General features: G+C 39.6%; 2 protein-coding genes and 1 non-coding gene across 3 annotated transcripts; 1 reads left to right on the top strand and 2 right to left on the bottom strand.

The window, feature by feature from the left end:
* Positions 1 to 56: 56 nt before the first annotated feature.
* On the bottom strand, positions 57 to 2,765 carry LOC127762821 (zinc finger CCCH domain-containing protein 14). The gene is made up of 3 exons (XM_052287326.1): positions 2,505 to 2,765; positions 1,862 to 1,922; positions 57 to 996 (listed from the first exon to the last, which is right to left on the bottom strand). Exons 1-3 carry the CDS (start codon positions 2,572 to 2,574, stop codon positions 225 to 227), a joined length of 903 nt encoding a protein of 300 aa, XP_052143286.1. The 5' UTR covers positions 2,575 to 2,765; the 3' UTR covers positions 57 to 224.
* An 826-nt stretch (positions 2,766 to 3,591) lies between these two features.
* LOC127764852 (U2 spliceosomal RNA) lies at positions 3,592 to 3,788 on the bottom strand. The gene has a single exon (XR_008015994.1). It is a non-coding gene; the product is annotated as a U2 spliceosomal RNA (small nuclear RNA).
* Positions 3,789 to 4,483: 695 nt separating this feature from the next.
* Positions 4,484 to 11,105, top strand: LOC127762327 (citrate synthase 4, mitochondrial-like). The gene is made up of 20 exons (XM_052286805.1): positions 4,484 to 4,621; positions 4,986 to 5,066; positions 5,158 to 5,220; positions 5,364 to 5,405; positions 6,032 to 6,097; positions 6,187 to 6,252; positions 6,744 to 6,857; positions 6,967 to 7,030; positions 7,703 to 7,785; positions 7,996 to 8,045; positions 8,131 to 8,208; positions 8,308 to 8,436; positions 8,531 to 8,573; positions 9,325 to 9,411; positions 9,613 to 9,714; positions 9,976 to 10,083; positions 10,163 to 10,213; positions 10,320 to 10,393; positions 10,515 to 10,566; positions 10,687 to 11,105. Exons 2-20 carry the CDS (start codon positions 5,016 to 5,018, stop codon positions 10,780 to 10,782), a joined length of 1,419 nt encoding a protein of 472 aa, XP_052142765.1. The 5' UTR covers positions 4,484 to 4,621; positions 4,986 to 5,015; the 3' UTR covers positions 10,783 to 11,105.
* The last annotated feature ends 1,112 nt before the right edge of the window (positions 11,106 to 12,217 follow it).

Below are 12,217 nucleotides of genomic sequence, written 5' to 3'. Positions count from 1 at the left end.
GAAAAGCATAGTAATCATCAACCACAGTAGGCTTTAACATCGCAGGAGAAAAGGGATAACATAATCACATAACCAGGCGTACGAGAAATAGCTCAAAAATAAAATGCAATATAGAATCCAGAGGTAAAACAAGACAGCACATAAGCCTAAACGGTCAGAAAATTCAGCATCAGCCCTCAAAGTTTCGAGTTACAATGACTAATCGCTACAAACCACAATGGATCTCAAGCAGCAGCTGATTTCCGAAGCTCATTTTCACCATGGGCAAAATGGCACCTGTCGCCAAAAGTGCACGACCCTTTGGTGAAGTTCTCGCACAGCTTGGTCTTGAAGTTGCTTCCGGGGCCTCCCCCGCGGTGGGATCCTCCCACAGGTTTCTTGCCTTGTGGAGGGGCACCGCCACCGATGCTGACAATCAGCTCCCTCACCATTGCACTAGCGTTCTTGATCTGATCAAATGTGCCCTCAAGCTCAATGTTTTTCAAGTTGGTGTCTGATTCATGATCACGGATGGCCAGCTTGGCCCCTGTGACTCTGGATATCTGCTTTGTGTTAACCCCACCCCTCCCGATTATGCCACCTGCAAGAGATGCATCAACACTGATCTTGGCTGTGGCCGAAGCGCCAAAGCTTGCTGGAGTGGACATGGCTGGGCTAGGCATTGGTGGAGGTGCAAAGTGACCAGTGGGCCTTGGTCCCATTGGGGGAGGCATTGAGCTATCCATCAACATAGGCTTGCCGAGCTCCCTCTCACCGTGCGCAAAGTGGCACTTATCCCCCCATTTGCATCCCTCTGCAGTGTTATACTTGTTGCACAGGCGAGTCTTAACAGTGGGTGTTGGTGGCCCATCAGGAACAGCATTTCCCATTGGCATTCTTCCTGGAGGCGGCGCAATAGCTGGACCACCAAGATTGGTCATCTTTGCAACAGCTTGGTAGCCACCAGGGAAGTGGTGGAGGAAGTGGCAACCCTCACCAAAGGGGCAACCAGAGGTACTGCACAATAAGAATATCATGAGTGCAAGCAAAAAGATGCTGCAAATAATGTCCTAATTGAAGAACTACACCAAAAGATTTCATTGTAAATGCAACTGATGTTTACTTGGAAGATTCTAATATGTGAACTTTAATAGGTCAACATCTCATAAACAATGATTGGAAATGATATTAACAAGTGAAGAACAAATGTTAAGATGCAGTATGGACTGGAGGAGATTTCTGGAACCACCACCACATTTAAAAACAACATGGCAGTAAACTACATTCTAAATGTTGAGCTTGACAATGGGTGCTAATAAGAGATGTAGACCATATGCACAAATTTTGGTAATGACTCATAACATCATAAGCTTGATAGAAAATAATTTCAGGAGCAACTATTTACGGAAGTATAGATTCAAACCATACAGTAGTAAAATTTATCCCTGCATGTAGCAAATGTTAGGATAAATATTATATGTTACAAAGGACATAAGTGGCAGGATTTCAAAATGTGAGTTCAGTTGCAGTTCCCAAGTCATGTATTCAATCTTCTTTTCTCAATTTGAGCAGATGAAGCTGCATCATGATATTACTGACAGGTTGTTCATCTGACAAGGAGTTACATATCCTTAATTCCTTATACTGTTGCATCTTTCACAGGTTCAAAGTGATTTCGTGCAACTGTGCGCATTCCAATTTTACTCCAGTGAGTGTTTCTTAAGCTTGGATTAGGTACAACCTGTATCACAATCTTTACTTGATTCATTTGTTAGCAACAATACAATTCTTTTAGGAAAAAAAAACAGAAGCAAAATTTTAATGAAATAACCATGCATAATAAATGTTACCAGGTGGAGTTCATTTTAAGTTGGATTATAACCTGAAAAATTTGGTGCATGGCTTCGATTTGCTTCCTACACCGGTTTGAAATGACTCCGATTCTGTTGCATCAAATTAATTATGCGTTCCAAGTTAATAGTTGTTGATTTGCTAATCTTTGGTACACAAGAGAACATTAATACTCCTTTTAACTACTTTTACGTTCCTACTGCAAAAACAGTGCAAAAATACCGCATTAATTGAAGCAGCTACTACACTCTTTATCAACTACCCACAGCTTCCCTCCAAGTTTTTAAAACCCATAATTAATTCAAAGTACGCCTTGAAATGAAGAACACGGAGCAACGAGACCACCAGATCTGGTTTAAGCAGACCAACCAATCTGAAAAAGAAAAACACATGCCAACTCGGCGAATCTTGGAAGAAAAACTACAAAAACATTAGCTCGCCTTTACGAAACGAGAGTCACATCCGCTCTTAGTCTCTCTCTCTCTCTCTCTCTTTCGAAACCTACAAACCCTAGCAGAATAAGCAGCAAAAGGGCACGAACCGGGGAGGCTCCTCGATCTAACTACGCAGCGAGGAAACCAAATCTCGCCGCGGCGGGAGAGAGGGGGATGCGATTCGGGAAGACGAGAGCAAAGGTCGGGCACGGGAAAGGGGAGGAGAGGGTTGCGACTCACCTCGCGCGCGCTTCCCGCCGGCGCCGTTCGCACCGTCGGGCTTGCCCCTCTTGCGGCCGCCGCCTTCCATCTCTCGGCTCCCCCACACCCGCGCCCGCGCTCGCGCTCGCGCACGCCGCCTCGGAGCTCGGCTAGGGTTTCCGGCTCGTCGCGGCGGCGGCGGCGGGTAGAAGGCGGAAGGGATTGGGTGGGCAAGAGGAGGTGAGAGATGTGGAGTTTGGAAGAGAGTGGTGTGATGTGTTGGGCCGAGCGATGTGGAGTGGAGTGGTGTGGTGGGGCTTTGCGCCTTCGTGGCTGGATCAAAGCATCGCCAACTCACTGTTCTTGGAAAAAAAATATAAATGAACTGCACCCCAATCTTGCAAGTTGAAATAAAAATCATTTTCTCGGATTTGAGGTCCCATTCGTTTCCAATGAAATTATTTGAGTGAATAATAAGAAGTTAGGGCACAAATAATAAAACATCTATTAATATTAATATGTGATTAGTTAAGTTTTAGTTATTTTAATATTGCAACATAAATTTATTTGATATTTTAAAATAATTTTTATATAAAAGATTTTTTTTATAAAACACACCTTTTTACAGTTTAAAAAAATTGCTAACAAAACCGGAACAGAATATTACCCCTCCATCCAAAAAAAAATATGTATCCTATGTATCCAGGTTCATTGCTAGAATTGAATTCTTTATAGGACAGCAGTAATCAGATTTATTGTTAGAATTAAATTTTTTTTAGGACAGAGTATTAATCATTAATTAGAAGTGAACTGTGCCTGATAACTTCCCAGTGCAATCGAAAATCAATTTCTGGGATCTGGGTTCACATTTTTTTCTTGACAACGTTCCACTTATTGCCCTATACTGCATAATAATTTTGCAACAAAATGTCAAATAACTTAAAAAATACTCCACGTTAAACACCTTTTTATTTTGCAACAAAATAATATCCCACGTATGGTCAATTAACCTCGTAAATCGAAAATCTAGGGTTTAAGTCTAATGAAAGATAACAATCGGCCCGTTGAAAAGTCTGATGGGCCAAGCGTAACAAACGGCCCTTTAAAAATTTAATTGATGCTTTGGTTGTGGTGCGCCAGGCCCGGGCAGCAGTGCAACGCCTGGGCGACGCGCGAGGGCCCCAGTGGCTAGCCACTGTGGTGGGCCCTCCCCCACAAAAAATAAATTTAACATCGAAGTGGGCACATGGCCCACATATCAGATATTAAACTGATAAGAACAGATACTACACTTGATCTTAGCCAAAAGGCCGAGAAAGGTATGAGTTGCTCTCTTGCTCTGGGCCTCCTCTTATACACGCTCCTCCGCCCCGCCTCGCTCAGAATCCGCGAGGTGGTACTAACATTGAGAACGAAACCGTATCAGCTCCTCCCGCTCTCCTGCTGCGTTGTTTGGTTGGGCCCGCGTCTCTTGGTGGGCCGCGCATAAATGGGCTTTTCACAGCCCAAATCACTCTGGATTTTACTTATCTTTATTTTATTTTATAAGTAGTTTCATGTTTGCATTTTTAAGCGTGGCGTGATCCGTGTTCTCTTCTTCTTGCGGAGCAAGCCTGCATTCCAATTTTTGCCTGGGCCATCCAAAATTCAGCAATTTATTTATCTGTTTCTACTTTTGCACCTGCTGAAAATTAAAACTATTTTTAACAAGCTAATTATTGACCAATGACGTGGCTGAACAGTCACAGGCCTTCTTCCTCCCCGAAGAGACACCAACCACGCGATGATAATAATATATTTTATATATTTTATTTTAGTCATGGTCGTATCTAATTTGTCTTCCTGTTTGCAATTTGCAATGAGGTGTCAACTACCTCATTCTAGAAGCAATTTGAACCCAAACCTTTTGGAATCAATTTGACCAAATTTTACTATCTTTATTGACCAAAGTGTAAAACGGAGAATTTTTGAGGGGGCTAAGTGCGAAAAGTGCAGGAAAAAAAATGGGCGATTTATTTATAGGCGAGGAACAATCGCTCGCTCGGTCGCCTTCCCCTTCTTCCTCCTCTCCGGGAGCGCTTTGAACAATCGCTCTCTCTCTCTCTCCCTCCCCGATTCGATTTAATTCGCGACGCCTCCGTGAAATTCTCCAAAGCGTAAGTGCATTTCATCTCTCCCGGTTGCGATCCTGTTCGCCGTAGGCTGTAGGATTCCTGGGCGGGTGGTTGTGTAGATGGATTTTTTATGTGGAATTTCGGTGGTTTTTTTTTCTATTGGATTTTGGTTTTCTACGCGGGGGATTACGAATTGTGGATCCGTTGTAGTTTCGAGAGATTTAATTTGCTTTTTTTAATTATTATTTTTTTCGGTTTGGGAGGAATTGTTTGGAATCGATGTGGCGATCTGTTCCTCCGCGCGTGCGCGTGGTGGTGTTTAATTATTTTTTTTGCGGGATTTTGGTTGATTTTGGGATGTATTATGTTCTGACGAAATCGTTTACTTCGTTGTTTGTTTGCGCAGCAGCTTGCCCTGTAGCCGCGTGCTCCGGCCATGGCGTTCTTCAGGGGCCTGACCGCGGTGTCGAGGCTTCGATCCCGCGTGGTGAGCCATCCAACATCTTGCATGCCTATTTTCTGGCGATGCGTTTGCATTTATGTGCGCTGAAAAATTGTTCGTTGCTTTGTGTTGTCAGGCACAGGAGGCCACCACGCTTGGTGGTGTGCGATGGCTGCAGATGCAGAGCGCATCTGATCTTGTAAGTCAATTAGTTTTTGTTCGTTCGTGCTAAATGTGTGGTTGAAACTACCAGTTACTATGTGCCATCTGTGGCTAGGCTCGAAAGTGGGGAATGTGCTCTGAAAAAAGATGTTTGATTGTGTTTCTAAATATTATATGCAGGATCTCAAGTCCCAGCTGCAGGAATTGATTCCTGAACAACAGGTTTGTTACTTTCTAGCACGTCTAATAATTCACACAAAGTTGGAAAGTATATGGCATCCAGTTCTTTATCTACCCTTTTTGCTCTACTGCTTTAGCCTGTAGTGATATCATCTTCTTGCTTCATGCAATATTGTGTGAGGGCATGCTTGCAACTTCCAAATGTTGTGGATTATCTCTTTTTTGTAAAAGCTGTGCTGGCGCATGGAAGCAAATGCTGCATGAACATTGCATTACACCATTGTTTCAGCACCTTCAGAAACCGCTCATCACAAAATGTGTATATTTTGAGCAGCCACTAGCTTTGTGTTTTCTGCACTATTGAAAATGCATTACAAGATTGGCATATCAGGTTATTGTTTTCTTCACAAGTTTAGTTTTGCACCAAGCAGTAATCACAATATTCAGAATCTGTATCAGAGAAGACCATAATTGCAGCTAGTTGCATGCTCCTATCATTATGAGGAAGTCATCATGGTTGATATAAAATAACTTCACCATTTCACTGTTTACCTAAAATCCATATATGAGTTGCATGCCCTGTGCTTTGTCTCAACCATCCAAGAGTGCCAAATTCCTGTCAAATACCAGGAAAGAAAAGCTCAACTCACTTTACCATTCTGTTACAGGACCGCTTAAAGAAACTTAAATCGGAGCATGGAAAGGTCCAACTTGGAAATATAACAGTCGATATGGTATGCTTTTGGTATTGATTATTTATGGATTGTTTCTCAAGGGTGTCCTTTATTGATTGGTCTAAAATCTTAAATGGTGTTTATCCAAGGTCCTTGGTGGGATGAGAGGGATGACCGGAATGCTTTGGGAAACATCATTGCTTGACCCGGATGAGGTATGCTTGTAAACTATGGTGCTACGATACCATAATGGCATAATATAGAAGCAAATTTGGATATTTTGTCTATGTATATCTTGAAATTGGAATGTGCAAAAGTTGGAAAATAAAATAAATGAATGATGAATCACCATATTTTCATGATCTCCAAGCAAGTGTACTAACAGTTGAGCATGATCCGTTCAGTGCACAGTAGGAATGACACAATGATTGCTCATATTTGTCAATCTGAATCAAGTTCTGTAATCAACTTTAGCACATTGATTTAAAAGAGGTACAGGGACTAAATAGTCTAGATTTCTATAGTCATTATATAGGAATGTGCTTCATTACAAGAGTTTGATGCTTTTATGATTTATTTTTTAGGATGGCGGCTTTTCTGCAGATTTTAAGTTAGATTTTTAGCTTAGTTTGACTTTGTGAAATTTAAACGTGCATCACTCTATATCTTGCTGTTGGATGTAAGTCTGTACCTCTTTCCTATCCAGGGTATTCGTTTTAGGGGTCTCTCGATTCCAGAGTGCCAGAAAGTGCTGCCGACAGCAGTTAAAGATGGGGAGCCTTTGCCTGAGGGTCTACTTTGGCTTCTTTTGACCGGAAAGGTTTGGCTTCTTTTGTTTAACTGTTTTTCTTGTAAACTTGGTTTTCCTGTTCTTATTTTTGTCGGCATTTAGCTGCTAGTGTGGACTGATAGGTATTTGTTTGTTTCAGGTGCCAACCAAAGAGCAAGTTGATGCTCTATCAAAGGAATTGGCTAGTCGTTCGAGTGTTCCAGGTCTGCAATTGTCTCTTCTGGTTTATTGCATTATTGTTTGCTCAATTAGTAAAAAAACCTAGATGAGTTTTATGTCATTATCTTATTTCCCTTTTCTTAGAAGATAAAAAATATAGTCACGGATACATACAGAGATTATGGAGTTTTTGTTCCTACGAAGCTTTATTCTGCAAGTACCATAAACACACCAAGTTTCTTGTATAATGTTCCCCCAGATGGTTCTTTAGTTAGTCAATTTGAAAATAAATTGAAGCTACTGCATTATGAATTTCTGATAGTAATCTGAGCTTTTAAGGTTAAACTCTTCAATTGCCTGAAAATATGAAATGTTGTTAACTTAAGCCTATATTCTTAAGTGTATTTGATTTATTATTATTATTATTTTTGCTGGGCAAGTGTAGTTGAAATTTGAAAGGCAACTGTAGAAAGTTTTTTTTTGGGACTGTTCCATGATGTTCTCTATTGACTTCAGTTTTCTTAATCCTGCCTTTGATAATGATATAGCTCATTTAAGTATTCATCTGTGATAAGTTGATTTGAGTTTTTGTATACTCAATCATTGGAAAAATATGTCTCAGGGCTGCATTACAAATTTGTGCTTCTGTAAACATACGGCATGTTACCCACTTGCCTACTTGGCACTTATTTGATTGACTTATGATACGGATGCAGGTCATGTGTATAAGGCAATCGATGCTCTCCCTGTAACTGCTCATCCGATGACCCAGTTTACCACAGGAGTGATGGTTCTTCAGGTAAACCTTTGTAGCATATATCACTCATCTGAAATAAATACATGTTCTGTTGCCACTTATTTGAAGGTATATTTATTTTGGAGATGGTGCATGTAAAAAAGACAATCATTTAAAAAAAATCCATTGATAAAACCCTCTTGCTGTTTGTAATTCTTTCTAGGTCTCCACACTTAATTAATTTGCCTTTTCTATTTTAATTCTTATTTGCAGGTGGAGAGTGAGTTTCAAAAAGCCTATGACAAAGGAATGTCAAAATCAAAGTATGCTTGGGATTTATACTGCCTCCAAAATTGCATTAGTTGTTGAATGGATTTTCCATGTACTGACCTGGTGCTATTTTAATAGGTTCTGGGAGCCTACCTATGAAGATTGCTTAAATTTGATAGCTCGCCTTCCAGCAGTGGCTTCATATGTTTACCGGAGGTAACTTTTTATCAATTCATTCACCATCTTTACTTACCAGGCAATCTGTAAAAATTTTCAACTGCAATAGCAATAATGCCGTTTTCTGGTTCTCTGAAGGATATTCAAGGGAGGGAAAACTATAGCAGCTGATAATGCACTGGATTATGCAGCAAATTTTTCACACATGCTTGGGTTTGATGATCCCAAAATGCTTGAATTGATGCGACTATATATAACAATCCACACGTAATTCATTCCATCCTTGTTTTAGTTTCTATTTATTTCTAAAAGACTTGGTTTGATTTCTTTTTCGCTCATACTTTCACCTGTGTTCTTCCAGTGATCATGAAGGTGGAAACGTCAGTGCTCATACTGGACATCTGGTAATTTTTGTATTTCTGGTTTCAATGCAGTTTTTTTCTTGTTAGCATTGCCACTATTGTTGTAAACCTGCCAATGGATCATTTCTGGCTGCTACATCATCCTTGTGCCTTTTACATATGTTACACTTTTGGCATGCACTATTGCACTGGATGCCACTTTAAGCCTTTGATTTGCTTTGCTGTTATTACTATGTATCGGAGATATATTAATAAGCACTGATAAACCAAACTAGCCATTTTAAGGAATATGAACTAGGAACAAAACTAAAACTTAAACTGCTTTTAGCTGAGTTCTTCATTACTTTAACTGTTATCTTGAAGGATCATCTGCTTAGTACTCATGGAGTCATTAGTCTTACATTTTATTGTCTAATAGCATCAAAGCTATGACTGAAAATATGTATCTATTTCTGCTACATAGCTATTGTATGTCTAGGAAAATCCTGGTGTATCAGTATGGCCTTTTAATGCATTAGGAAAGGTAATATAATTGGTTGCGCTGTGATCCTTGATCCAGTTAGCTGAATCTCTATCTTCAAGGTAGAAGTGGTAATGATAGTACAAGGTAGCCTCTTAATTTGCCGCAGAAAACCTTGCGATCCGTTATCTTTAGGATTTATCACTTATGATCTATGACTTATTTTCTTTTGTTGGCAATTGCCTCTCTCTCTCTCTCTCTCTCTCTCTCTCTCTCATGACTCATCTATGGGCACTGACCTCTTCATTCCGTGCTCATGATATTCAATTACAGGTTGGAAGTGCTCTGTCAGACCCTTATCTTTCTTTTGCAGCTGCACTGAATGGTTTAGCTGGACCGTTGCACGGCCTGGCTAATCAGGTATGCTCAGTTTGTTGTACTGGATCTTCTCTGCCACATCCTGCTAAACAAGGATTCACTGCATTGCATACTCAAAATATGTCGCAGATTATCTTTGGAAGAAGGAACATAATGTTCCTTCCATTTTTAAATTGATATTTTAGTGTGTGTGTGTGTGTGTGTGTGTGTGTGTGAACTAACCATAGTTCACATCCAATGCAGGAAGTGTTGTTGTGGATCAAATCTGTAATAGGTGAGACTGGTAGTGACGTTACAACTGATCAACTCAAAGAGTATGTGTGGAAGACACTAAAAAGTGGAAAGGTAGCTTATCTCCGTGTTATATTTCTATTTGATGAGGAAGTGCATATCATCATGTTTTAACTGAAATGAAAACTCAACTTTCTGAGAGTTCATTGCTAAGCAGTGGTTCTAAGTTTGTTATGTTATATTGGATCTGTTTTCTTTAGCTACTTATATTATACAAACAAATGATTTCTAATGATCTGGAATAAACATTCTCTTTTTGTTGAACTCTTAACTGAAAAATTCACAGATAGTATGCCATGACACATTCATTCGTAGGTTGTTCCTGGCTTTGGTCATGGAGTTCTACGTAAGACCGATCCACGGTATACATGTCAGAGGGAGTTTGCTTTGAAGTACTTGCCTGAGGATCCACTTTTCCAACTGGTTAGTCTAAATTCTAGCTGCATGGCTCTCTTCAGTCCCACTGTCTCAATAGGATTTATATCGACCTATCCTCTTTCAGGTCTCCAAGTTGTATGAAGTTGTGCCTCCTATCCTCACTGAGCTTGGCAAGGTAATGCTACTAGATTGATCAATAATTATTGCTCCTTTAATTACGGCTCCTTCAGTTTACTTCCATCTCATTGGCTAAGAAATAAGAACATCCTTCACATTTTCAGGTCAAAAACCCATGGCCTAATGTTGATGCTCACAGCGGAGTTCTACTGAACCACTTTGGATTATCTGAAGCTCGGTATGTTTATCTGTATTGGTTAAACAATCTAATGCCATGTCTAATTTAATCTTGAACTTATGATAGAGTAGCAAATCTAACTTTAGAACGAGTACTTAAGAAAACTTCTCTAACTGCGCAGGTATTACACTGTTCTTTTCGGGGTTTCAAGGAGCATTGGAATAGGATCTCAGGTATCTCTCACTTTCCACTTTCTACCTCATTTCTTTGGATCTTCTCTGCATTTTGTACTACAATGCAGAGGATCCTTCTTCATTCTATCAACCAATTCTTTCACATTATCTGTGTCGCAGCTCATTTGGGACCGTGCTCTTGGCCTGCCGCTCGAAAGACCGAAGAGTGTCACCATGGAGTGGCTGGAGAACCACTGCAAGAAGGTTGCTGCTTGAAGCTACACACGCCTACACGGCTGCGTTTTTTTTTTTTACTCTTTGAGCATCTTTGATGCTAATAACTGAGCATAAACTCGAAAGAGTTAGCCGCATTTTACCCTTTTTTCCCCCGGGCCAATAAACAAGAGGAAGATGCTCTCAGCTGGTAGATTTTGTAACCGTCGTCAGTTGGTATGCTCAAAGTTTATCTGCCATTGGGCAACAATGTGATTAGTTTTAATTTGCTTAGAGCTTTTTTTTTGTTCGTTGCTGAACAACTTTTTCGAGCATTTTAAGTTTGCTCGAGTTAATATACCAATTGCTGGTTACGGTACATATAACCTACTCTTCAAGGATTTTTTTTTTTTTGTTGAATTTACAAGTGCAATTCAATTTCTTTCACCAGTCTTCTGCTGGTGCTGGTTCATCTCCACCTACCAGCATTTGGAAATCTTAATGGTGCCTACGCTTTGTGTCAGACAAGTTTATTAAGACCCTGTTTAGATGGGGACTAAAACTTTTAATAGATGGGGACTAAAACTTTTAAGTCCCTATCACATCGAATGTTTAAACACTAATTATAAATATTAAATGTAGACTATTAATAAAACCCATCCATAATCTTGGACTAATTCGTGAGACGAATCTATTGAGCCTAATTAATCCATGACTAGCCTATGTGATGCTACAGTAAACATTCTTTAATTATGGATTAATTAGGCTTAAACAATTTATCTCGCAAATTAGCTTTCATTTATATAATTAGTTTTGTAAGTAGTCTATATTTAATACTCTAAATTAGTGTCTAAATACAGGGACTAAAGTTAAGTCCCTGTATCCAAATACCACCTAAGGGTATTGCCAACGATTTGTATGTATTGCTGCTACAGTAAAGCATGAGGCTTGATTTGTACTATATCCAATGCTGACCCTTCAATGCTTCTAGTACAAAGCTAGAAATAATAACACAACACATACTGTATTCAAAAAATTAGATTAATTGATACGAGTTGATTTCTTATTACGATGGATGGAAGAAAGAATGGATAATCCAATAGCTGCTTTAGCAGCCGCAAGGGCTATAACAAAAATTGCGAAAATGTCTCCTTTTAATTGGCGGCTATCAAATAGATCAGAAAATGTTACGAGATTTAGATTAATTGAATTCAGTATAAGTTCAAGGCATATTAGAGCTCTAACCATGTTTCGGCTTGTGATCAATCCATAGATACCAATCGAAAATAAATAGACACTCAAAAAAAAAAGTACATGCTCAAACATCATTAACTAACTCCTTATCAATCTCGATTCATTTCAATATGGGGACAAGAGTTGAACCGATTGAATTAATTAGAATAGAACAATTACACAACAAAAGAGAAAAGAAGGTATTTGTTGGCAGTAGATGGGTTTTACTAAATCAAAATTGTGGTTCTTTAGTGATTTATTTTAG

The sequence above is a fragment of the Oryza glaberrima genome, chromosome 2, assembly GCF_000147395.1.
Source record: "Oryza glaberrima chromosome 2, OglaRS2, whole genome shotgun sequence".
Taxonomy (NCBI): Eukaryota; Viridiplantae; Streptophyta; class Magnoliopsida; order Poales; family Poaceae; genus Oryza; species Oryza glaberrima.
The sequence above is the reverse complement of the archived record's forward strand: the minus strand, read 5'-3'. Positions and strand labels throughout refer to the sequence as shown.